Source organism: Cimex lectularius, unplaced genomic scaffold, assembly GCF_000648675.2.
Source record: "Cimex lectularius strain Harlan isolate CLEC.00 unplaced genomic scaffold, Clec_2.1 scaffold30, whole genome shotgun sequence".
In the NCBI taxonomy this organism is placed as follows: domain Eukaryota; kingdom Metazoa; phylum Arthropoda; class Insecta; order Hemiptera; family Cimicidae; genus Cimex; species Cimex lectularius.
In genome coordinates, this window is record NW_019392730.1 from 2067636 (window position 1) to 2095561 (window position 27926).

The 27926-nt window shown below is 33.3% G+C and overlaps 1 protein-coding gene across 1 annotated transcript; it reads right to left on the bottom strand.

Moving 5' to 3' along the window:
* Positions 1–744: 744 nt before the first annotated feature.
* On the bottom strand, positions 745–26237 carry LOC106662612 (WD repeat-containing protein 75). Its single transcript, XM_014386814.2, has 15 exons — positions 25992–26237; positions 25728–25926; positions 25478–25659; positions 25296–25421; positions 23756–23940; positions 23524–23682; positions 23264–23460; positions 23008–23192; positions 22759–22943; positions 22514–22694; positions 22278–22456; positions 22053–22219; positions 21776–21976; positions 1977–2056; positions 745–1329 (listed from the first exon to the last, which is right to left on the bottom strand). The coding sequence occupies exons 1-15, from the start codon at positions 26111–26113 to the stop codon at positions 1080–1082; spliced, it is 2598 nt and encodes an 865-aa protein (XP_014242300.1). The 5' UTR covers positions 26114–26237; the 3' UTR covers positions 745–1079.
* Between the last annotated feature and the right edge of the window lie 1689 nt (positions 26238–27926).

The following is a 27926-nucleotide window of genomic DNA, read 5'->3' on the forward strand; positions in this document are numbered from 1 at the left end:
TAACAACCTACATACTTACTAGTTTCACCTTTAACGATGAAAAAATAAAATGGAATATATTAAAAATTAAATAAACCCACCTGTGAATGTTGAAAAAACGCAACAAGCCTGAGAAAATAGCGAGGAATGGCGGATCTCAATTATCTTAAACGAAGCTGCTGCTGCTTTTTAATTGGTCTGCAGTGAAAACATAATAACATAATCCATTAGATTTAATGGTCGGATTGACCAAATACTTCTTTCAATTAATTAATCTTTATGCAAGGTTTTTAGTTGAGATAAAAAAGTCAATGGCATGAGCAGGATTCGAACCCACAATCTTCAGCTAGATACGCCGCTGCTCTACCACTTGAGCTATCGTGACTTCGATCCACTCAGACACCAACTTCCCATCTCAACCCACTTTTCGAATTGTCCCTCCTTTTTGCCATTTTGGTCAATCGCACCACGAAATCTAATGGATTTAATAAATAAGTAAAATGAAGTACAAAAGCTCTCCGTGGCCATTTCATTTGTCGCCGAGAATCAAATAGATTACACATTTAAAAAAAGGCAAAAAAGAGGAAAAATTCAAAAAGGTGGGGTTGAGTTGTGAAGTCGGTGTCCGAGTGGATCGAAGTCACGATCGCTCAAGTGGTAGAGCAGCGGCGTATTTAGACGAAGGGCGTGGGTTCGAATCCCGCTCGTGGCACTGGCTTTTTTATTTCAACCAATACTTTACATAAAGATATTGTTAATAATAACAATGTTGTTTTGGCGTCTAAACATGATTTCTTAAGTACATAGTAAGGTTTCTTATTATCTTCTTTAACGGAATATAAATAAAGGTATTGGTACATTATACAAATTTGGAATATATAATGCTTTTCGTATATTTCTATTTTAGGAATTAGTTTAGTTTTCAACAAAAAGTATTCAATAATTATTATTATTATCATAAAATTCGCGTAAATTTTACCTTCCTAGGATCTTATCACAGAATGCATTACTTTCTTTTTTTCTTTTCTTTCACTTTTTATTAAATTGTGAAATTTAATATATACACTATTTACAGTACAGTATATTAACAGAATTGCCAACTAGGCATTGGAATGTCCGCCTTCGTCAATGATGTATTGATCCGTTTCTTCGATGTTGTCAAAGTCGAAGGAGGCTTCGGGGAAAAGGGCGTTCAAGTCTACCGTCTCTTCCGGTTTGCGGACGTTCCTACGAGGAGCTCTGGACCCTTTGGAAGATCGTGGAGACGATGTTTCGTCTTCGGAACTCGATGATTCGTCGACTTCCATTTTCTCCTCGGCCTGTTTTTCGTTCGGCTGGGTAGCCGATTCCCTGAAAATTCGAGTAGAAAGGTATAAGTATGTATTGTATAAGTATGCTCATTAGTACATGATGGTATATATGCGAGAAAGAATGGAGAAAATTTTATCCAATAGAACAAAATGATTGGAAAGAATCAAACTGCAAGTTCATCACTCCGCAGACGACATGAAAAAAATTTACTATTAATAACTTTGATAATAATATGTGTAAACTTATCGTTCTTCTTTTCAATTTTTACAAATTGAGTAAAGATTTAATCCGAAAAAGCTGTTATGTTTCAATCGACATACCAGTCAATATGTTCCTCATTTTACCACATACTATTCTATGAGACAAGAACTGGGATTTTCTCGAGTAGGAACAAGCCGGAATAAATATATATCTCGTCCCCCTTTTGAGACGCGATGCGTGCTCAACTGAATTGTTAGATTGCCCTAGAGATGTCACGTAGGCCCACTTGTAAAATACTCCCCATCAATAACGGAGCCAAAGGCATCTAACCCATGTTGAAATAACACTGAACAACAAAGCCGGTGGATTATCCGAAACGAAAAAATGAAAATGCTTATAAAACGTTCTATAATGAAAAATCTAGACAGCTTTAAACAACCAATATCTTAAAAAACAAGAAAACAATCTGAAAATATGATACTCACTTTAATGTAACGAGGGTGCGTAGAAGTCCTCCGCAGATCAAGCTCATCGGTGGCAGAGTGTGAGCTCCGGATTTCAACAGCTGAAACAAACAATTTGAAAATGAATTTCTTCAAGATAAACATTTTTTTTGTAAGTCTGCTCTGACAACAAAAGCTCCTCGGTTATCAGTGTACAAAACGATTGTTAAGGTCAAAAAGAGACGTCTTTTAGGTAGAAGAATGAAAACGCCGTTGACTATAAGATGGTCATTGTCCGGTCGGACCTTGACCGCTTTTATCACCAGAATTACACCTTATCCATAAAACACTCTTGAAGGTTTTTGTATCAAAGAGAATTCTTTCACTACTTTCGAAAACAACAAAAAAATCACACGATTAAATTATAAGTTTGGTTGTTTCCGATCATTTTGCATCTTTGCCTTTTTGGTATGTCAGATGAATTCAGTAAGTTTCTCATCTTCAATTATTATTATTATTGAAGTACAACCTTCCAAACCGGTACATGCTTACAATAGCTCTTAAATTTAACAAATACATATCTTTAAATGTATATTTGATGTTTAAACATATTATAAGAGGATGCAAAAAAGATCTAAATTGTGTATATCGCAGATTTTTCATTATAGACCTTTGGTAGTAGATAAGTCATTGAGCAGAAATTTCTATGAACTCTGGGCAGGTGTAACAGCCGTTGGGTTGCCCATTCTTAGTCTGTCGTATGGTGTGCATCCATTAAAGTTGTTTTGTGCTCTATACCTCGTAGCATCACAATTTAAATTATTGGCCTAACTTTAGAGTCATTGCTGACATCAATTTTATTGATATAGAAAGGATGTGCTAAAAGGGCCGTTGCACAAGAAGTAGCAAGCCGTCGAATATTATTGTTAGGACCGTTTTATTGTTGCCCTCATTCCGAATGGAACCACACGTGAAAGACGTGATCGCAAATAAAGAACTGTGTTGTCGATATCGTTAAACCTCCTGATTGACATACTTCTGATCTTTCAAAACAACTAATCGGAGATTATTACTAATTTTGTTTTAAGGTAATTACCAACCATTCCATCCATAATTATTGATAATTGCTTAATTCCAGACATATATACATCACTGTTTTCTTCTTGACTTCGTTAAGCCATCAATCGATATGAAACAGCTCGACTAATAAAAAATATCAAAGCTTTCCGGAAATAAAGGCACCCCTCTGTAATGGAAGGAAAATTGTCAATTTGGGCCGCAGTTATGACAGACATATCGTCAATTTTATTCCTCGTTATTACGACAGTAGATTATACCTTCTTGGTCGAAAAATAATAAAACAATGAGGAAGACAATAAATAGATGAACAAAATACATTACAATTAAACAAGGGGTGGGTGTTTTATTTCCATGTACACAATATTGACAATATTGAATAAAATCTTGGCGGCCATAAAACCGAATAAATAATCCACGTTTTATCCACCAATTTTGAGAGCGTCCTTTTGAAAAATGAATCATACAAAATGTACGGATTATTTGTGGTTTTAGACTACTTTTTAAAGTATTTGAGTTTTATCGAATCGCTTGCGTGAAACCATGTCTCCGTTCGAGAACGTTCGAAGTTACTGAAACTTTGAAAATACGATTCAATTATTTAAACTGGAGAAGAACACGCAGTAGTGATTTACAAAAAACACGGCACTTCAATGACTCCATCAATTTAACAAAATTTGTATTATACAGGGTGTTACACAATTAAATGTCAATACTGCCATGGTGGATCCACTCAATAAAATGTAATTCAGAGTCACCAGAACGAGGTTCTATCTTGACTCTTTCCTGAGATATTAACATTTTTTCTTATTTTAGTCTAAAATAAAAATTTTGTTCACAAAATCGTAATTTCTCCTTTAACGATTAAAATCCAAATCTGACATTTATTTCCCATGCTTCATTAAATTTTCCACAAGATAACAACATTTCCGTTGAAAAATTCGCGCTTTCGAACATACAGCAGCCGCCAAAAAAATAACAAAATAATATTTTTTTTTTGAAATGCGCAAGTGTGGCTCCTGCAATGACTTTTCCATCAATATTTTCGGTGATTTCACCAAAGTTGCCTTATTTTATAAGTATTCCAAGGAAATTCTCACTTTTACCTTTTTTTACTACGTTTCTTATTGAAATATCTTTTGCAAGGTTGAAAAACGTGATAACGAACCGAAAGAGCAACACAAAAACATCGTACTTGTTACATTTTTAATTAAAATACTTATTAGATGGTAATACAAATTTGATACATTCTAAAATAATTATTTTAGATTAAAACCACAAAAGTGTTATCTCAGGAAAGAGTCAAAATAGAAACCTAGTTCTGATGGCGTTGAACTACGTTTTATTTAGTGAATCCACTATTGGCGTTTTACTCTGTAACACCCTGTATACATACCGTGAACGGACGTCAAAACTTCAAGAAGTTATCCTACAAGTCAAATTGGACTAAAAAGTATCTATTGTCTTAAGTCTGATTCTCTTAAAAGCGGTAAAAATTTAAAACTCTCTTAAAAGTTATTTTTTGCTTTTTCGATAACGATTGATTCAAGAGTAATAAGCCGGGCCGTATAAAAAGGATACCCTGTATATTTCTTTCATTTTGTTGATGAAAAAGTTAAGTAATTAATTTTAATATCATGGGGAATTGGATGGCCCGCATGTGGCTTTGGCGAACTAATCGAATGGACCCTCATAAGTTTGATGCATTAATTAACGCCATGCACTTTCCACTCCTGCCGTGACGGTAATAAAGAAATTTAATTTAAAACAACATGACTGGTCCTGAGGTGGACCGTGTTTAATTTAAACCTGAGATAAAAATCTATACGAATTTTATAAATTATATTAATGAAAAATTGTGACACGACTCAAACCCACGACCTTCGGCTTATTAAACCAAACATAACATATAAATTATAAATCAATTTATAAATTATGATTGCGTGGATGAAAATAAAAACGAAAAATTGCTTGCTCAATTCAATTTTCAAAACAGCTCGCGTTTATACCGATCAGTTCTTAATTTTCTTCAGGAAAATCCGACAAAATAGTAAAACCTATTGAAAATTGTTTAACGATAATTTATTGTTTGGTCTTTTCCTCAACACGGTATTAATTGTTTAAAAAAATATTGTGTCCAATAAACAAAATTATGGAATTAAAACCTTTTGTTTTGTTATTTTCCCCCCTTTCCCTTCCTTCAGTGAAAACATAACAATTCCTAATAAATTTTAGTGCGATTCATAATAAAAATGCTAGAGAATGTAACTACTACAAATTGGCAATATCCATTCATTTTTGAGTAATTAGAAAAATAATCGAGTATACTTAGGAGCGATATGAGCGAGACACTGGCGTAAGACCATAAGACTCCCAAATATTATGCACGTTTCTAGTCAGTGTGAAGGTATTTATTAGTGTGAATTATGGCGGGTGTTCGGAATATCCACTCGAGACCCGCCAAACTTAGTTAGGCCGTAATATGTGTACATTCACCACGAGTGAAATGGCTAATTAAAAATTATGATAATAGAGTCCCAGAAGTTCCATAATACAAGTTCGCCAGGCTCTCATCTGGAGAGCCAAATTTTGTCTACCAAAAAACGCGAGGTGAAAAAAAGATTTAGTACCATTTTGTTGTATAAAAAAAACACTGTTATCCTTCTTGTTCACTTTATAGATGAAAAATTTTATTTTTATAATTTTACTTTGAAGGTGTTGTTTTGATATAAAAATTACGACTTTTGGACATTTCAGCAATCCTGTGCCACTTTCAAGAAACTTTTTTAACTTTTAATTTGGCGTATGTGGTGATTAGTGACCGTTAGTCTATGATTATTTGGAAATCGTGAGATGCGGTCTGATGTGATGTAGGTTTCAGAAAAACATTTTCTTTGTCGTGCTAACGTCGTTTCGATCTTTACTGAGATCATCTTCAGGGCTCAGTGTTTGTTTTCTGCGTAATTGTGCCATTCTTGCGTGTCGTGTTGAGAGTGCCCACGCAAGAATGGCACAATTACGCAGAAAATAAACACTTTGAGCCCTGAAGATGATCTCAATAAAGATCGAAACGTTGGCACGATAAAGAAAATGTTTTTCTGAAGCCTACGTCACATCAGACCGCATTTCACGATTTCCAAATAATTTTAATTTGACATTAGACTTTTTAATTATTTAACATATCTTTATGTAAATATTATAGTTTAACACCTACACAATTACACATAAATTATTACAAATTTACATTTCAGTATATACAGGGTGGACCGTGAACAGACGTCAATACTTCAGCACTTTATCCTACACGATAAATTAGACTAAAAAGTCCCTACTGGCCAACGTCTGATTCTCGATTGTATTCGAGATAGGTCACCTTTCTTTAAAAATCACTGAGATTAAATTTTTTTATTGTATACTTAAGTAAATGGAATACAGAATCTGTTCGAGGATAAAGTTTTACGAGTTTACAAAGTTCTTGTCTAAAGTTTAATTACCATTTTTTTGTTACTACAAAATTCTGACAGATTTGGCGCTAACAGAAAAGTTACCCCTTACTAATGAGCTGTAAACATGTGTGCTTAATTTATCGAAGGTCAGTATTCCCATATATAAAATTAACTTTTTATTGCTAAAATTTCGATTTTTCAACTACAAAATGTTCAAAAAATTAGTCAGTAAAATTTTCAAACAAGAAAGTTTCTTTGGTACAAAAATGAACATAATAAAAAATAAACATTTGAAAATTAAATTTATGTTCAAACTGTCCACCTTCTTGAAGAAAGTCTGAAGTAGTCCCCTAACATATTTACTGCATTTTTTTGCTTAAGGCTTCAATTTTAAAAAAAAATCTCATAGGGATTTAATGCTCTTTGTATCGTTTAATCAAACTTACAGATGGATTAACATTTTATGAAATTCGTGCTAACGTTATCCCTATCTTATCAGAGGAAATACTAAATAGACAAAAAATTCAAAATAATTATTGAAAAAAGAGCCGACTGGAAATACAAAGTGAAAATTAAACCTATCTCCCCCCCTTGCCAGACCCAACAATGAACATGATGAAAAACCGAAATACTTCCGACAGACTATCCCATCGAGAATAGCAAGACCAAAATTATCGGTTAGAACCAAATTACAGAATATTACCATGAAAGTGTTTCCCCTTTATCAAACCAATTCAAACTCGTAAAATAAAATGTATAGTTTGTTAACAAATGTAATTCTCAGTTGTTGTTTTTTTTTTTTTTGTCACATTGGTTTTCCTTCATGTAAAACATCGGATAATGTTATCTCCAAAGACTGATCGTAGACGCAATAAACTTTCTACGTGTTTCATATAACTAAATAAATTTGTATTGATTTATCGTCTACCTTTCTCATTTGATAAACGAATAAAAAGCCTAGCATTAAGTTTTTCGATGTAGAAAGCTTGCAAACAGAACCCAAACTAGTCTCGAAATAGCGCAATGGTTTGTTAGTTATAGTAAAGAACTCTTTTAGCATGAAACTTATGTATGATGATGATGATGATAACTCACAGCATCGAATATCGAAGCATGTCGCTATTACGGATGGTAATGGGCGTTGGGCGGAAAGACATGGTAAGTTAAGATTAACGGGCAGCAGGTACCGTTGTTGTGCAAAAAGCGATTAATTTTCAGTTGAAAATCATATCCAAAGAAGCTTTTGAAACATCAATTCCAACACAAATTTAGCTGATTCATTATTACCCATCCTTGTGGTTATTGACAACTCTTCAAGCTTCAGATGAGTGGCTCAGTGTGCCATTCGCTGTTTTAAGGGGTTTAAACCCTAGGTGATATCAGACTGTAGACACCTTGCCAAATCTAATCATCATGACTATGTTAACTAAATTTCAAGACAGCCTGGATGATTCAGACTTTCTAGCAGCAAATTGTTCATTTGTTTCCAAATTGCTCTTCCTGCGTGTAAAAAATTGGATAATGTGATCTCCAAAGACAGATCATAGGGGCAATAACTAGAAGATATAAATAAATTTGTTCTTTTCTCCAAACGATGGCTCGTCACCACTCTCAAGTGTATCCTGATTAGGTTGTTTACGGTGCTTCATAGGGCGATCATTAATGACGTTGAACACTACGATTTGTCCAAACGTCATTTCCCTCTCAAAATTTCAAAATTCCTTCCAATATAAAAAATTAACAGTTTCCGTGAAGCCTATATTATGACGAGATAAAAAACTAGTCAATCCGCCCAATCTCGCTTTATTTAAATTGAACTTTCTTAACTGGTGAACAGTGGGAAACAGTTTTCGCTTTGTTAAATTTGATTTAAACAAAATTTGTAATGAAATGGTTCGATAGTTAGTTAAATTTGTATAAAAACAAACCCCGAGAACATTGTTGTCACTCCATGAGAAAAAATTTGACAACGGTTCTCGTAACTCTAAGTTTGACAAGGAAATTCCGTACGAGGGCCGGAGGGCAGGAAGGATCCCCCTCCGTTTATGACACACCACCACCAGATTTAGTCCAAATTTGACCATTCTCTCCCCAAGAGACTGCTATCGAACAGGGGTTGAGGTACAGTGGGGTGTAGTGGGGGCTGTTTGGTGCAATACGGTAGTGGGGGCGGCGTGGTGTTATATATAGTCACATGGCCAGAGCTAGACAACGAGTCACGATTTTGTCCACAGTCGGTGAATGCGATTTATCTCTTTTCCTAATCGAAAATATTTTGAAAAAAAATTTTCTAGTGCGATTCGAGTTTTAAAAAGTTCATTTTCCACCCGTGTCGATTAAATGAATTTCAACGTATCACGTCTCATCTTCATCGCTGTATTTTTACTCGGCATGGCCTGCAATGCATCCTTTAACCCTTTGTTAAGTCCCCAGGACGTAAGTTGTACAATTTTTTTTTTAACAATAGCAAGAACGTAAAAAAACTTAAAATAATTTCAACAACAAAGAAACATAAAATAAAATAAACCAGCCGAGAAGTTTTTAAGGCAAATTTTATGTTACAACACTGGGAAAATTGTTAACAGAATTTGACCACCCCAAGAGGGGACTTGAACGAACCGCATCCAAAGCACAAATGACCGAAACAAAACAAGCGTCACAACTAACAAATTTAATCTAAAGAATCAAAAGTATATAAAAAAATTCTTTTACCTACAAAATAAACAGGTGTATTATACAATATAATATAACCCTTGATAAGCACCAGGTCTTATTTGAAGCATATTTTTTAAACGACCTGCGATCAATTTTAATTTAATCAATTCCTACACAGTTAATTATTGACATAAAAACAAAGAACATGAGAAATTATAATATATACAAAAGCCTTTCAAGCTGTCCCTTTCAGTTTACATTTTTTCTATAATTAATTGTATCGTTTTATTACACAACATTTTACGAAATGTGTGTCTTTTTATAATCATGCTTGCGATATGGCAGTGCACAAACCGTTTTCCAATTGTCCAGTGTGAATCAGCTTAACTGTCATTTTTAATGACATGTTACAGAGAGAAATTAGCAGATTGAAATTGCACAATAATAAGGCTAAGAAAGCAGTAAATCTTATAAAATAAACACAAGATACTGAGGTTTTTGTGTCTCATAGTTTGTAATAACTTCTGACGCAAAAAATGGTTCAAATCAAATCCAATTGAGTTTATTTTTAGACAAATGGCCAAAGGATACACACAATTAACCACCTGCAGGTTGCAGATTTTAACAATAAACTGAACAGATAAACAAAATTAATAACAAAAAAAACTAAATTTACTTTCACCTCATTGATAATATAACTATATGAATATATACATTTTTTTTCTTAATCCATTGTTGTTACAGATCTGTTTTCTTTCTACATGGGTAACTTCAGTTATTAACAGCATTATTATCATTTAATTTTATTGTGAAATCGATCTGCCTTTTCTCTTCAGTCCCGTTTTTCTGTTTTTATAGATATAGTATTCATACGATTTGTCTAGTATAAATTATTTATATAAAAGTATTAATGAAATTAATATTCAATTTAAATAATAAATTACTTTTTTTTTATCCGACAGAAGCTATTTCATCAAGCTTTACCTCTGGATTATTTCCACTGAAAATTGGCTGTTCAATAAAAATTCAAGCAAGTCTGATTTAAGTCTCGATTTATCGGCCTTCTTTGCCATATGGCACAACGTTCCAATATTCTGAAAAATTCCTGCCCATGGCGAATACAAAGCCGAACACGCCAGATATTTATGAACCAATCAATTCCTGCAACATTCGATCAACGATGATTTTGGTCATATATTATTTACATAAGGGGTTTTTTTCCCAAGGCATACTGCAGCCCTGCGGAAAAGGTTTTCTGGATTTGGGCCAAAAAGGAATCGACAGGAATCAACACGTTTAAGTCAAGTTAAATCGAAATAATTTTAAAAAATTGTCGATTCCATAACAGTGCTATATTCAGAGAAAACTTTATCAATCGTTAACATAATCAGTATAATTATAGTATTGTTTATGAAGTACTGGCTCTTAGTTTGATTTATTACAGTTGAATTCAAAAATCTGATCCATAAGCATTCAATATGATTTAAATACATTATTTTTTTATCAAGATTTCTCTTGTTTAATTAAAATAAGAAACATATTGTCAAAGCTGACTGTTTAAAGCAGTCAAATATATTATTATTTAGTGTAATAAAAATAAAGGAAATGAATGAACAAGCCAGTTCTGCTTGTTACAATTGGACAATATCTACCGGGAAATATTGGAAAAATTATATTTGTCATTGTGTGAGAGGTCTCAGGTGTTCGTCGTTCGAACCGGCCCCTTTTATCCCTGTACTTTCACCTTTGACAAATTCCGTAATCAATGATGTCAAACAGGACAAATGATCCCTGCCGAAGGGGGTCAGAAAATCGGTCGAAGCACTTTTTCTCATCCGACACCCAAAATGAAAAAGACTTTTAAGGCGGAAACTCTAATTTCAACTTTTAATTAAACACCCGAAATTATAGAGGAAAGAAAGTGTTAACGAATGGAAAATTTAAAGACATTAAATACATAAAAAAAATTCCAATGATTGCTTTCAATCAGAAGTATTTCAGCCTAAAACAAAAACGTCATTTTTATTCAACAAGCGATGTTATAAACAAAGGATCCTTGTTAAAAGCCGTCTTCAACTACCAAATCCAAAGAAAAATCGATACACGCGCCGGGAAAACTCCTCCCTGGAAAATTGTATTGGCCATCCATCAAATATTTCATGGGTTCAACATAAGCTATTGCCTCCGTATTCGTAACGCCGTTCAAACCAAAGAAAAGCGTAAAAAAAGTCTAATCATTTTACTCACATCAAAAGTGTAGTAAAGATCTAAAACCGGAAGATTGAGACATTTAACCCAAATTAAGATCCCAAACTTCGTAAGGAAACTGTCAAATAAAGTTGTTTACGACATATAATTAAAAAAAGGAAACTGAGTAAGAAAAGGAAATAAGAGTTTCCAGTATTAGCGTGATTTAATGTCTATTAAAAAGAAATTTCACATTAAATCTGAAAGCTACAACTTGAACTAGAGTCCTGTTAATTGTAACAAAAGATAAAAATCGTGTGATTCTTTTATGAGCTTATTGCCCATCGTTCAGGCTGAAATACTTAAATACACAAAGATTAACTTAGCGAAATTCTGTAGCCATTTACGAAGACTTACGAATACTTAAGTTAGAAGTAATCACAAGGGGGGGGGGGGATAAAAAGTATAGATAAGACTAAGACGGAGAGAGGGGGATAGAGGGAGCGGGAGAGGGAGAGAAAGAGAGAGAAAGAAAAAGGGAGAGAGAGAGAGAGAGAGAGAGAGAGAGAGAGAGAGAGAGAGAGAGAGAGAGAGAGAGTGAGAGGCAGAGAGAGAGAGAGAGAGAGGCAGAGAGAGTGAGAGGCATAGAGAGAGAGAGAGAGAAAGAAAGAGAGAAAGAGAGAGAGAGAGAGAGAGAAAGAGAGAGAGACAGACAGAGAGAAATAGAGAGAGACAGAGAAAGAAAGAGAGAAAGAGAGAGAGACAGAAGGACAGACAGAGAGAAATAGACAGAGACAGAGAGACAGAGAGAGAGAGAGAGAGAGAGAGAGAGAGAGAGTGGGAGGGAGGGAGGGAGAAAGGGAGGGAGAGAGAGAGAGAGGCAGAGAGAGAGAGGCAGAGAGGCAGAAAGGCAGAGAGAGAGACAGAGAGGCAGAGAGAGCGAGGCAGAGAGAGAAAGAGAAAGAGAGAGAGAGAGAGAAAGAGAGAGAGAGAGGCATAGAGAGAGAGAAAGAGAGAGAGAGAAAGAGAGAGAGAGAGAGAAAGAGTGAGAGGCATAGAGAGAGAGAAAGGCAGACAGAGAGAGAAAGAAAGAGAGGCAGAGAGAGAGAGAGAGAGAAACAGAGAGAGAGAGTGAGTGAGTGAGAGGCATAGAGAGAGAGAGAGAGAGAAAGAGAGAGAGAGAGAAACAGAGAGAACGAAACAGAGAGACAGAGAGAGGCAGAGAGAGAGAGAGAGAGAGAGAGAGAGAGAGAGAGAGGCAGAGAGAGAGGCAGAGAAAGACGGAAAGAGGCAGACATAGAGAGTACGAGATNAGAGAGAGAGAGAGAGAGAGAGAGGCAAAGAGGCAGAGAGAGAGAGAGAGAGAGAGAGAGAGAGAGAGAGACAGACAGACAGACAGACAGAGACAGTCAGAAAGTAGTAAATACACGATATAAAACATTGTTTAACATTTACAGCCAAAGAACTAGTTTTATACATTTATGCAAAAATCTCTATTAACTTTTTCAAAAAAGTGGCGAAGTAGTGTAGAAGACTGAACTTTCTTTAACACGAACTCTTTCAAATCTTTCTAGGTTTGATATATGTTGAGACAAAATATTATAAACAACCCATTTGTCATAAAAAAAATATGTTTTTTACTCTTCTAAAGCCTTACAAGTGAAATACATAATTTCCAAATAATCTAGATATGTAGAGATAGTCATTGTGTAGAACAATCAACATGGTTATTTCATAGCAAGCTTTCGACCACATTTTAAGGCCGTCATCAAGGCAAAACAATGTGAAAAATTACTTAAGTGACTCAACTAAATTCATCTGTATACCAATTTTAATTAGGTCATTTTACAGCCATTTTTATGATCAAGATTGTTTTGCTCCAATGTTGATTTAAAATTTTCGAAAGCTTGACATAAAAAGGCAAAAAATTCATCATTTTTCTTATTAAAATAACTTTCCTCGCCATTTCTAAACGCCTGACCAAAGGATTCTTGACACGATACACCATGAAAATTCAAACCACTAGCCAAAATCCTGCCTTTTTCATTCCAAGGAAGGGTTATTTTTAAAGAAAATTTAATTATCTAAAACTTCTACTTAGTCACTTGTATCAAAAAAGTAAATAATTACCGAGATATTTTCAAAAATGTATAAAAGAAAGCATGAAGGACAAACTAAATGAAAAGCTCTGCAAAAGGTCTGTTTTAATTAAACTTGCTTAATTAACCGTGCTTTGTAAATGTTTTTTGCTTTGAAATCAAGTTTATTAAAGGACATCACTTTTCACAAATTTTAGCACAATCAAGGGCATGTATGCGCAGATGTACGTTTTCAGTTTTCTTTAATTAACTTTTCTTCTTTTTTTACTGATTATTGATAAATAGGGCTTTAATTATTTTAATTCAATGTTGTAGCTACCCTGGTGACTTATTTAAACATGCTTAACATTTAATGCTTTTTATAATCTTATTGTCTTTTTTTTTCAGTTACACATATATTGAATTGTATATAGTCCATCCATCTATGGATCAAAATGAAAAACTTTATATATTACATTAAAATAAAGAAATTTTATAAAAATCAACTTGGACAATTTTTTGACAGTGTATTTTTGGCATTTTAGTCGTTTTTCGATTATTTTGGTCCGCTTATCTTCGCTCGTTTTGGCATGTCAGATTCGATTCGGCATCTGAACATCTTCAGTGATAGGTCTTACTTAGAATCAAAGTTTTTCTGACAAAACTTATTGACTAAAGAAGTGTATGTTTTGAACGAAGTGATTTTGAAAATATTTCATCGCTGATAGTACAACGGCGTATCCTTTTTTTCTTCTCCTGAAGAAGAACATCAAGTCCTAAAATAAATTATTCCTCTTTAATTAAGTTGGGGAAAGTGCATAAATTGTTAATTACGTTCAAACTTGAAGAGGTGCTCTCTAATCCCGAATTTTCCCGTGTAAACAATACAACGGTTCGACGGTGTAACAGAATGAAATGAAGGGATTAATTTTTTATCCGAAGACGGAGTAAACCGCTACGGCACATGGCCCGTGGAAATACAAATTCACCATTCATTATCGATACAGAACATTTTTTTTCCATTTTACACGCATTGATATTGCACAGATTTTAGAAAGAAAGCTAAGCCACCTAGGTAAAAGCTTAATTTACATTTAGGCCCAATAACGGAGTTGCATTCAATTAAAATAAAACGTGACATTGTTCAAATTTGTGCAAGCCGGCTTTATAATGTTGCACCACCCTTATAATGACAGTCAATATACGCAGTAATTTTTCTAATTCATCCCTCTGGACCGTGTGGAGTGTCGGTATCGGACGTCTGTCCGGTCGGACTTGGACAGATAAATTCCTCTAGGACAAGAGATAGGTGCCCACGAACTGAACTCTATATCGGTCAACAATGTCAATCACATACCGTTCATTAAAAGGAAAATGTTTCCTATCTGCAAACTATTTTCGTAGGATGAGAATGAAAAACAAATCGAAATGGCCTTCACCTAATAACACCACTCGCAAACGATACGGAGTTTTGTTTTGGTCCGTTTACAAGCTAATAGATAAAGAGTTAACTTTCAGGGTTTTTCTTAAAATTAAAAATTCTAAGTACAAAACTGGAGAAATGAACTCGAAAAACACGATTTTAATCATTTCTGAACCAAATTTTTGTTTGGTGCAAAGTTTGGCTTTAAAGTCAGTTTGATAATTGACAAAATCTGTTTTGCTAAAAAGGCTTGACCTAGGCATTTAAGTACAAGCCAGCTTAACTTATCGTATCTGTATCTCTAGGATTAAGAACAAGCCTCTCTTAAATCATTCCTTTTCATTAGGCCCCAGAGGGCACTAATTGGTAATAAATATTTTATCTTTACACACTAATTGTTCTTCACTTGGAAACACGTTAGGCAGATCTTCTCAGTCTGGAGATAGATTCGTTTCTGATGACCCTTATGTTTTTGGTCTCAAGTCATTAAATTTCTTCTGAGAGAAACTGATGAGTTAGCCAGTTTAGACAAAGTATCATCCGTTTAAAAATGCTTAGTTTCTATTTAATGGTCAATTTTTATTATCAGAGAGGCTTCTTTTTGGCAATTTTATCCTTTTTTTTATCATCTATTCATTTACAAGCCTCAGAAATAATTTTTTGATTAAAGATTGATTAGTGCATTCTTCCAGTAGTTTCCACCTAATTTGTTTACATTTCAGTAGACTATACTTATTTTTTTACTTCTTTGTGGGTTTTTTTATATAGGAGATAAATTATGCTCTAGTACATTTACCATATGAGAACTATTTCTCAAATTTATATTTATTGCTCTATATATCTCGTAGCTTGTTCCATTTTTGGAATATACCAAGTGCGGAGGCTTTTGTATCCTTTCATCTGTCCATTTAGCAGCCAATTGTAAGTTGTTAATGCGTTCTTCCGCTTGTTTTGTGCTGTTGAACCAATTGGCCGGTCAACATCTCAATAATATGAAAATTTTACCAAATTTTCCATGTCGTATTGTTTGTAGACCTTCACTTTTCAATATGAAGTGAAGACAACATAACCAAAATGAACTCCATCAATATGACTATGATTTTCAACATTAATTCTGCTGATCTAGAGACAACCTAGCCATTGCATTTTAAAATAATTTCTGTATATTAGTTTGTATTTATTGCATCTTGGTCAAAACCAGATGATGCAACTATAATGCAATGGGGGGGGGGGGTCTGAGAACTTATGTATAGCATATCATCATTTGTTTAAGTCTCTATATGTTGATGCAATAAGTAATTTTTCCTCTATTTATTATATAGTGAAGTTGGCTAAACTTACGCAAGGTAAATTTTCTGTCCAGGGCACTTAGCAATTGAGTAATGTAGGAATGTACCTAAAAGATTTAGTTATGTTATTCATTCTTCATCGTATGAATTAATTTTGCATGGTTTAGCTTTGAGTCTCTGAAAGAACTGTCATATTTATGTAAAATTATCCTCGTTCAGTACGAGAATGTTACTGACCAGGTTCCAACCTTGCTTCACTTTGGAAAGCCCCTACTTTCTATCTCAACGTTGAGTTAGTATAAAATAGCACATTTAGTTTAGTAATTGCTATCATTCTGGTCTGCCCATCTTTTCTGATTTGGTCTGTCAGATGCAGTTTGCCATGTCACTCTCTTCAGTGGGGGTTCTGTCGAATCAAAGACCTAAAAAGCAGGCTGGCCAGATAGGCAGACTATGATCATCATAGAGAGCCACAAAATTGAAATTGAGCTATCAAACAGCTTTCAAAATCTACGGCAGAAAAATCCTTACCAATTACCCTCGTTGATTTTCGTCTGTTCTATTTTGTCTGTTTGTTACTTTCATCATGGTTTTTTAGACCCATTGACATAATTTAATCATTATTTCTCATTTTAATGTGCAAACCTTTGATCATGATCTTGTATCCTCTCATACTTAAAACAGAATAAATTCTCTTTAAATCCCTAGTGTGTTATGAGCAAGTACTATTCATTTAAAATTTGAAAACATCTTTAATTGCAAAGGATGCATACTGTATTTTAATATATTCTATGAGATCTATTCACAAATGTCAAATTATATATTTTTTTATTTTTTTTTTTTACTTTTATTTATTTTATTGTTTTTACAGATTGCAACTGAAATGAGGCAAACGCCACAGACCCATTGTCTTAGGTTCAGGAAATTTGACATGATCAGGAGATGTCGAAGGTAAAATCTAATTATTGAAGGAAAACAGTTTGTCCGAAGTTTGATCAAACATGATCATCCTAATCCGATTAGGTTGAGTCTGAAAGATCAAACTTTTGACAAATGCTTCAACAACTCGCAGACAAACCAACAATGCTTCGCAGTATTAAAACACCACATGCTTTAACTGCACTTAAATTGGTTGAAATGCGCAAAAGTTGACATTGTTTTCACACACTCACAAAAAAAAAACCGGGAGTCCATGTGCACACTTGGTATCAAGTTTATATCTGTTCAATTCTAGGTACAGGAATTCTTTTCCGCTCTATTCCACATTTACTTGGTCGGTTAATATTCCACATCATACGAGATATTTCAATTTCAGGTAAGTAAAATGGGCACTCACATAGTCCAAAATACCAAGGGCATTATCTTCAAATCTAGCCTCAAAAAACCTCAATCCCATTCGTGATACTAGCTTTTTCATCTCAACCAACACTTTACACAAAAAGTATACTAATTAAAATAATTAATATGGTCATTTATGACTACATGTATGGTTTAAACTCAAAACTGAAACAAACTGTACAGAACTCGGTTTAATAAAAAATAAACTACGGCTAAATATGTTAAGCCAAAAGTTGATTTATTTTTGCCACCATCCAAAGAAAATATTTTTAAAAACTTCATTTAAATATTTTCAAGTTATTTTAATATATATAAAAACGTATCAATCATTAATTCCATGTTTACCCCCTCCTCCCAAGTTAATTTTGCATTAATTAGCTAAATATATCTTCATCTTTTGTATGAATTGTCTCAAAAGGGTCGTCGGTGGCCGCAACTGTTAAAACGACACAGCGCTCATAATTGTAAGGTAAAGGTCACGAGGTCAAATCCAGTGGTCCTGAATTCGAACCCAACATACTTACAAATGGGCTTTTTTTCAAAAGCACCAGCACCCTGAGCGGTTCAATAAATAACCTTGTACTTGAAATACCCTCATTGATTTTTTTTTTTTTTTTTTTTTTTTTTAAGTATCAGAATTAATTATCCCAAATGTAATAGATTTTTTTATATCAATGCATGTAGTACGTTTGAATGCCAGCTACACATATTTCTTTTATTTTTACTAAATACTTAAATTTATTACTTTTACCAATTTTTTCATAATATGTTACACACTTAATGTCAATCAATTTTAGCCTTAAATATCAAATATTGATGTGTACATTTTGTTTTCAGGTATGGAGTTAGAAGACACAGATAAAAGAGAACAAGATGAAAAGAAGTACAGTTTTTTTCCCCTAAAGGTCCCGGTTGATCTCAATGTTACAGGGTCATAAGAAGAAAGAGAGACAACACTCTAGTGTTACATTAAGGCTGAAATTATAGTAATATTTAAGATAAATTGCCTTTAAAGATGTATTGTTAATTGCAAGTTATAACGATAATGCATTGCACAATTTGGTATGTTAACCAACGACTTGCTGTAGGATTTAAAAAGTATATTATATATTTATCACTATAACTTTCAAATGAAATATCATAGCTATAAATAATTAAAAAGCGTTGAACTGAACAGTAAAGCTGCATACTTAAATTTATTGTTAATTTAAATTATGACAGTGCATGATAGTTTTTCGCATGGTTTCTACTTGAAGTTGAAGACAGAAATATCATGGTAAATTGCCAGCTATTGAAGAACATTAAATAAATCATAATATCTTTAAAACATATATCCCTAAATGCATTCCTGGGACCAGACAAAATATACTTAAAAAAAGAAAAAATTTAGAAAAAAAATGTAAATAGCCTTTTTTTGTTTTGTTATTTTAATTTTTAATATTTCTAGTGAAAACTTTTCTTATTATTAATTTGTGAAACTTTATTTATATGATAAGCAATGTGTTTTTAAAATGTGTAAGCTTACTATGTATATGAACCAAAAATAAAAAGGAGACCAAATTCTGTTCATTTCTGACGAAATATGACCTGAACAATTTATTATAACAAAATCATATAATTGTTGGATTTATGCAATAAACACAATATTTAGTTTTAGTACCATTGAAGTATAATAATTTTTTTTATGTACATTGGAGTCCTGATAATCTGAACACCGGTAATCCAATAGTCAATCAAATCTATACACATTCTGATTGGCGAAGATTTTTTTCTATGGAAATAGTATTAGAGGACAGATATTTTTGGCCTTGTACAATTCAAACTCTACTGCCTATATTTGATCATTTCCTAAACAATTTTTTTCTGCATCATGTAGGTCCAACATCTCATGTTTCATTATAACCATTGAAGTTAGATTTAATAAAGAAAAATCAAGGGGACTGCAGTGGCTGTGGGTAGGGCGTCCAACGTAATGCCATGCAAGTGGTCTTGGGTTCAAAACCTGTTATAGCCCATGGATTTTTAAGTATGAATAATATGGAGAAAGTATTGTAAAGTGGTTTGACCCCTTGACTGCGACACCCAATGGTAGTCGGGCTTATTTCTCTTGTATGACAGGAATTTCTTTACTTACTTTAAAGGAAAACCAGTTTCATGTTAATATTCTAAATTTGGCCATTAATGATCAATTTAATTTGCACACTCCCACTCTTTTGGCCTCTCAGATGCATTTCGGCTTCTCACCATCTTCAGTGGCTGATATTAACTAAAATTATTATTAAAGCAGACCAATATTATATTAGAAGCACCAAACTACCCTTAACGTCCTTTCACCCTTATCCAGGTTTATTTAGCACTACATACATGTGCGTGTTTGTGTATTACCTGATCTGGTGCGTCTGTATATTAATTTCTTAAATTTTGTCTACACAGCTATTTCCAATTTTCTCCCAGGCCATGCTTGTTTTGTCTATCAGACATGTTTCAATATTTAACCAAATTCAATAAAAAAATTTTAATGTATTTATTACAATCTGTGCCTTATTTACGTTATGTAATGAGCTGAATTTACAATTTTTTTTTTACAAATGGCATAGATTATGTGTCATGAGGGGAGTTTACAACTATTGTTATTTGCACAAATATGCGAGGAATAATCCTCGTTAGTAGGCTGGATAAGGATTGGGCATCTACCTCGATTAGGGTGAGAAGAGTTGTGGAAAGTGGAAAATGTTTGAGGATTATTTTTTGCACAAGAGAGATTTTGAGGTCATTGTGAAGGAAGGGGGATGTTGGAAGGAATGTTGACTATGGTTCTGACGACTTTCGATTGAAAAGACTGTATTCTTTGAATGTTGGAAGGTTTAGTGGCAGTTCTATCCACTGCCCAGGTTGGTTTTAGTATTGTCTCAGGTCTATTTAAGGATTGTCAGTGTTTTTTTATGAAACTTTAGAATTGCATGCCAGTAGTCTTAGTCGTTGTTACATTTGTTTTATTCCTGTCATTTTAGTCATGTGTTTCCAGGTTAGTCTTGAGTTTAGATGGAACCCAAGGCAGTAGACACATTTTGGGATGGGAGTATTATTGAAGAATATTGCATGGGTTTTTGCTTCGAATAGTGAATGATACACGGGTGCTTTTATTTCATTTTTATATGCCAGTGTTTGCTCCATTCGGTTATTTGCAGGACATGAGTCTGGAACTCCTCTAAAACAATTGTGGAATCAGCATCAGAGGAGAAAGAACAGCTATTTGGTCGGCAAGTTATGCAAGGATGTTGAAGGCTTAAATCAGGATATATGCGGTTAGGTAGGTAAAGGATCAGTCTAAGTGCGTTTCCCTGTGGTACTCCCATTTTCAGAGGACAATTGCTGGAGTAAATCCTTGGTGGACTCTGAGGAATCGTTTGGTTAGGTAGGAACAAAGAATTAGGTTTAGAGTAGCTGGAAAAATGTGCTTTTATTTGTGCAGGACACCTTCATGTCACACGCGTTCAAATGATTGTGGCACATCAAGAAAGGTCCTCCCTCACACTAAGTAAAATTAGTATTATTTAAATTCACTAATTTCGTGGTCCGCTTGACCGATTAATATATTACAGTTAATTATCGTTTTTAGTTGAGATAAAAAAGTTAATGGCACGAGCGGGATGGCAAAAATGGAAAAATGGCAAAAAGGAGGGAAAATTCAAAAGGTGGGGTTGAGATGGGAAGTTAGTGTCCGAGTGGATTGAGGTCACGATAGCTCAAGTGGTAGAGCAGCGGCGTATCTAGCTGAAGATTGTGGGTTCGAATCCTGCTCATGCCATTGACTTTTTTATCTCAACTAAAAACCTTAATTAATTGTAATAAAATTAGTATATTTTGTCATTCCTGACCTTGCGTAAGTTTTGTAAAATATACGATAAAAGGACACAATTGATAAATTAGCACAGACAAACCACTAAAGATGACAAAAATCATCTGAAAGACCAAAAATAGCAATGATACATACATTTTTCTTGCCAAGTTTCACTCCTTTCATGATATATACATTTAAAAATATATTATAGAAAGTATATTACATTAAGCATTGCTAGAGGTTCTGATTTCAAACCGCTTATACCTTATAAGTGAAAATAATTTGGCAAAAGTATTGCAAAGTGGTTCTAAGCCCTCATATGCAACATCCAACATGTAGGTGGATGCTAAACCCTCCTGTAGGACAGGAATTACTTTGCTTACCTACTTCACTATTAGACAAGTGCACGCAAATAATTTCAATTTAAAAACAAATCTATAAATAAATTACACAGAAGCCTGATGATGGCTATGTTTTTGAAAATAAAAAATAATAAAGAACACCGACCTGATTTATGGCTGCACTGCTGGCAAATGTCCTCCCACCAGGAGCATGAGACGCTTTCCGCTGCACGGCTGTCGTCTTCTGCTGACTGGCCAATAAACACCCAAACGGAGTCAGAGACTCAGTCTTGTCATCCAGTGAAAAGTGTTGAGCTCCTCCTACAGAATATTCATACTCTTTTTCGAACTCAAAGGCATGCATCTCCTTAAAAATAAAATTTAAAAAAAAATCAGAAATTGAAAATAAAATTACCATTTATTTTTTAGACAACTTTACTTACTTGGTTGGTGTCGATGTAGAAAAGTTGTGAGTTTGAAAGCCATGATGCTCCCTCAGTTCTCAGTAGGTCTCTCGGTAAAAACACACCAGCTGCTGCTTTTGTACCCAATGTGCACAGCTCCTCATTTACATAAACAGCCTCATTTTTTGTTGGATGAAAGATGAACACTAAAAAATTTTGTATTTTTTAAAAGCACATTTTTTTAAATTATTTATTTTTATTTACATTTGTTGTCTTCTGTGAAAATAGCCATGTTATTTGAAAAAGGATCAGGAATAAGGAAATCGACATTCAACTTTAAACTCCAAGTGAGAGAAAGCGTGAGTAAATCCCATACGGAGACCTCAGTTTGGGTTGTAGACATTACTAAATGGCAGCAGTCTCTTCGTCCAAATTCAACAAACCTAGGATTTAAAAGAGTCAAAATAGCTGTAAAAAAACTTATCCATCAAAATGCTAACTTTATACGTTCAGATCCTCGAGAAAGCGATTCCTTCAGAGCGATATTATCAACGTCCCACAGTGTAAGCGAAGTACCAAAAGCAACAGCAAGGAGTGATCCGTCGTAAGAGAAACTGCAAGGGCCACAGTCCATTTCACGGTAATGGCATGTGTTTATACATTCCCAAATTACTCCTTTCCCTTAAAACAAAACATTTATAAACTTTAATAAATTTTAACCACTGTGCGAGTGCTTGAGACTTACGGTACACGCTGTCCAGCGGATTTGGAGCCCAAATACGTGCTTTTTTGTCTCCGCCTGTGGTAACAACCATATAATCAAGCGGCTGATCTGAGTCATTTTGCGTTAAAAGGTTTAAACCGGGTTTAAAAATTAGTGCATTAAGGGAAACCTCATGAGGCAATTCTATTGACGAATTTAATGAAAAACTGAAGAAAAAAAAACTAGCTTCAATATAACAAATAAATATTTAATAAATAATATTCAAATTACCATTTTTTAGCTAATAAATATTGCCATAGTTTCATTCTTATTTCAGTCGCAACATCCTTGTCTTCCCTCATTTCAACTGTAGCAAGCCAAACACCATCGTCACTCAAAGCACATTTTATTACTTCAGTGTTGACAATTAACTTGTTTCTTTCTTGAGTCAAATAATTATGCATAGTCACGTCAATCTAAAACAAATTATACAAATTGGCATCAAGCAAGGTCAATAAAAAAATAACATAAATTTTAAGACAATTACAATCTGAACAAGGGTTTCAGACTGAGGTGAGTATAGCTGAAGATGACCTGGCCTCCCGTTTAAGAAAATTGACTGGGACCTTGGGTCATACACGAGACCGGCTGGAAAAGGTTTGAGCCAGTTTGAAGGCAGAATAGACCAGGAGAGCTGCTGCAGGACACACTGCAGTTTATTTGTCGAGCTTACAATTTGCACACCTGTCCGAAATTAAAAATCTCAGATAATTATTACAAAACAAATAAATAATTTTAATAAATAACCATTGTCCAGGGTTGCGAGTGCAACCAGTTGATTGTCATGAGACACAGAAATGTACACAATGTGGGAGGAGAGGCGAGGCAGGTAATTTCGCATATAAGGGTTTTCTATGTTCCATTTAACAAGTACATTTTCTCCACCACCGGTGTACATCGAAGAACCTATAAGCAAATTATTTGTACATTAATAAAGACATGAAAAAACTTGATTGAAATTACATATTAATTTCCATACCTGCTGGAGTGAAAGCAATCTCATTGCAAGGTAAAGTGTGCCAGTGATAAACCGATTTTGGGCCGCCTTTCGGCAGAGTGGACCTCATGAGGATGACTCGTCCAAGATCATCTCCTGCAGCAAGAATATCGTCACAAGGATGGCACCTGACACAAGTCCATTTTCTCCCTGCTATTGGGGAGATCCTGTAATTGTAATTAAATGATTATGAAAAATAATAAATTTTTAAAAACAATAGTTGTACCATTTAAAGACACATTTAAACTAGTTTGGTCATTTCAATAATTTTTGTCTGCCTATCATCAGTTTTGGCAAATCAGACGAGTTTTCGCTTATCTCCCACACAAGAAATACTATTACAGGCCAACCGATGATGGTGAGAGACTGAAACACGTCTGACAGACAAAAACAGAGAGAGCAGACCAAAATGATCAATAAAATCAAACCAAACTACAGTTTCAACACCCAGCATACCCAAGAGTAAATTTCACAATTTAACACTTTTAAATTTTTAAAATTAAGGCAATAATTATAATTATTCAGAAATCGTGAGATGCGGTCTGGTGTGATGTACATTTCAGAAAAACATTTTCTTTATCGTGCCAATCATCTTCAGGGCTCAAAGTGTTTGTCTTCTGTGTAATTGTGCCATTCTTGCGTGTCGTGTGAGAAGATGACCTCAATAAAGATCGAAACGTTGGCACGATAAAGAAAATGTTTTTCTGAAACCTACATCACACTAGACCGCATCTCACGATTTCTGAATAATTATCGATTAACGTCCTAATCAGCACACACACAATAATTATAGTTTTTAGTACTAATTAATACCAAATCCTAGTTTAAATCATTGAGATCAAAAGATAAAATGATCTTACTGCTAAGTTAAAAAAAAAAAAAACCTAAAATAAACGTTAGGATGCTAAGAACCTTTGAAATGAAACGGGAAAGTTCCTCACACCTGTTGCTTGCATATTTGAGTGCTCACACATGTTATGTACTCCTCAGTTAACATTTTCAGGACACATAATGAGATATCTCATTCAACATAAACATTGTCAAGCTCTGTTAACTAGTAACTAAGTTAACTCGTTTTTTTTTTGTTTTTTTTTTTGTATTTTAAGGGTTATAGCTGAACCTCATGGCATCTTCTGGGCTGATGTTGTATCCAATGTGTAATAGGCTCTGACACTCTTCCTTCTCTGACGTCTTCATCAATAAACCATTCAGGCTTTTTCAGGGAATTCAACTACATATAGTTCTCAATGAGATGCCCCACTTTTGTTTAATTCTCGCCACTGCCCTTCCCAACCCTCTACCCTATTGCTTCTTATTTTTTGCCTCTTGTATTTTTCTTGTGTTTTAGCATTCAAAAATCTATCATGAAAAGGTTAACATCAAACTAGAAAATCTTTGAATTTAAACTGAAAAAAGCGCATGTTTGATCGTCTTGCCTTCCTGTGAGATCCAAGCAGATTCACACATGCAAATACTCTTGCAATTAATGTCCAAGTAGAGAAATAATTTAAAAAATACTAACCCTAATATGGGTTGTTGTCCATTTAATGGATAAATATTTACAGTATTGCTACTGATTGAAGCAATAAACGGCCATTTTTCAGAACCTCCGTAAGAGATGCAATGCGGCGAAACAGAATCAGTCATCCTGCAATTCAAATCGTTATTAAAAATAATCTTGGCCAAAAAAAGTGTATAACTGACATGAGCTTGTTAAGAGGGTGGTTTTTCAGTGTTCCATCACTCGGATTGTAGAATTTAACTGAAGTCTTAACTCTGGCTTTATTTTTGCTAAACAGAACACACATATCTTCACACATCTCGTCTTGCAATGATCGGACCAAAAAGGCATTCGCTACGGTATAATCATCTTTGACTTGCAGATTCTGTAATCAATTAAAAAAATTAATAAATAAACAAACCGAACTGTATTGATTTAATGCATCGTACGTACGTAGGAAAAAGAAACCTTTGACGAGCTTGCCTTCCAGAAGGTGACTTTTCCATCGGAAGTGACAGCACCAGCTTGACCGTCATAGTACAAGACAGCCTTCACTCTTCCTTCATTATTTTCGACCTCAAGCGCTTTTACACACTCACCTGTTACGACAGAAAAGACTTTCACACCCCAGCCGCAGTTCAGGTAAACATGCCTAAATCAGGTAAATTGAACAATTTAAACTAATTCATCTTTTTAAAAAAAAATTTATAAACATACTTTGAGTCTGATGAGAAAACTGGTCTGCTTTCTATTAATGTGCCTCCACCTCTCCTTCTTGTTGTAATCCCTGAGTTTGAATTATGATTGTTTTTCTTTTTAGCTTTCATTTTAATTGCCATTTCGGCTAAAAAATGGTATTCAGCAAACCACCAAAAGACAAGAACATTTACAGTATTATTTACTGTGTGGGATAACCCTTGGGAAGTGCGGGCCGAAATCAGCACGTGTTTGTCTGTGAGTATTCCCTGTGATGTTCATCAGCAATCGATACTGATGAGTGATACTCATGAGTACACGAAAGCAATAAATCGAAAATAGTTAAATCATGATTAACCACTAGATTAAACTATAATTGCGATTTAAAAAAAAAAAAAAAATCAGAAAGTTCAAATGTAGTTTTAGCTAATACAAATAGATATAGAAAAGAAACTACTAAGAAAGAAACAAAAAAATATTCAGACAAAATGTTTGGCAAAAACTCAAAGTAAAATTTGTAAATCATTTTTTTTTTAAATCCTAATATTTAAAAAAAAGAAAAACAAAAACTACATATTGCCTTATTTTTGCTGTTAAATCACATAAATCAAAGAAATTCATGCAAAATTTAAAAGCAAAAACTCCTACAATAAAAAGATAATAAATAAATAGCAGACTGGTTGAACTAATTTATTTATTTGTGATGATGCATTTTGGAGCCAATCTGGCTACATACAACATATAAAATATTATTCATTAAATAATTAAAAAATCAGTAAAAACAATGAAAACCTGATAACATTACATTGTTTTTATATTTTTATTGTTTTTACAGAATTGTTTTTATTTAATGAAATAATATTTTAGTTCTGAAGGAGGAGCCAAATTGGCCCAGAAATGCATCGGTAACAATAAATACATTGGTTGAAGCAGTTCATTATTTATTTGGACAATCTACCGTCGAAGAAAAGACAACCAAATAAAGAAGAGTAATAATTTTAAAAAATAACTTGACAAGTAATAACTAATAACAAAATTTTGGATTTAGATAAAGGAACACGTTTAATACAAAATAATTGAATCTTTAAACAAAAATATATAACTAACAATCAATTAGAAAATATTAAATTAATTGAAAGATAAAAAATATTGGTTATCAATCATTTAAGAATAAAATCGACATTCTTTTACAGAGAATAAATTTTGAATTTGGTTTTCTCAAATTGTATAAAGATAAATAAAAGAAGGACTGTAGATTAATAATCAGGAAATATTAAATCAATTAGAAAACAATCAATTAAAAATAATTTAGTGTTAAATCAATTGAAATACATTCAATTAAATAATGTTAAATTAATTAGAAAATATTTAATTTAAGAACAATAATAAAAAGGTAATATAAATCAATTAGAAAATATTCTCTTAAAATCAATTTGATAATATAAATCAATTAGAAAATATTAAATTAAAAACAATTTAAATAATTTGCAAAATATTTAATTAAAATCAATTAGATTATTTTAAATCAATTAGAAAATATTCAGTTTAAAACAATAACAAAAAATAATGAAAAACAATAAGAAATCAATTACATAATTTTCAATTAAAATTAATTGTAAGATTAATTTGATATCAATTTGATCATTTTCAATCAATTAGAAAATATTCGATTTAAAAACAATAAAAAATTAATGAAAATCTGTAAGAAAATAATCAGTTAAAATCAATTAGATAATTTTCAATCAATTAGAAAATATTCAATTAAAATCAATTAGATCATTTTAAATCAATTAGAAAATATTCGATTTAAAAACAATAAAAAATTAATGAAAATCTATAAGAAAATATTCAATTAAAATCAATTAGATCATTTTAAAACAATTAGAAAATATTCAATTAAAATCAATTAGATCATTTTTAATCAATTAGAAAATATTCAATTAAAATCAATTAGAT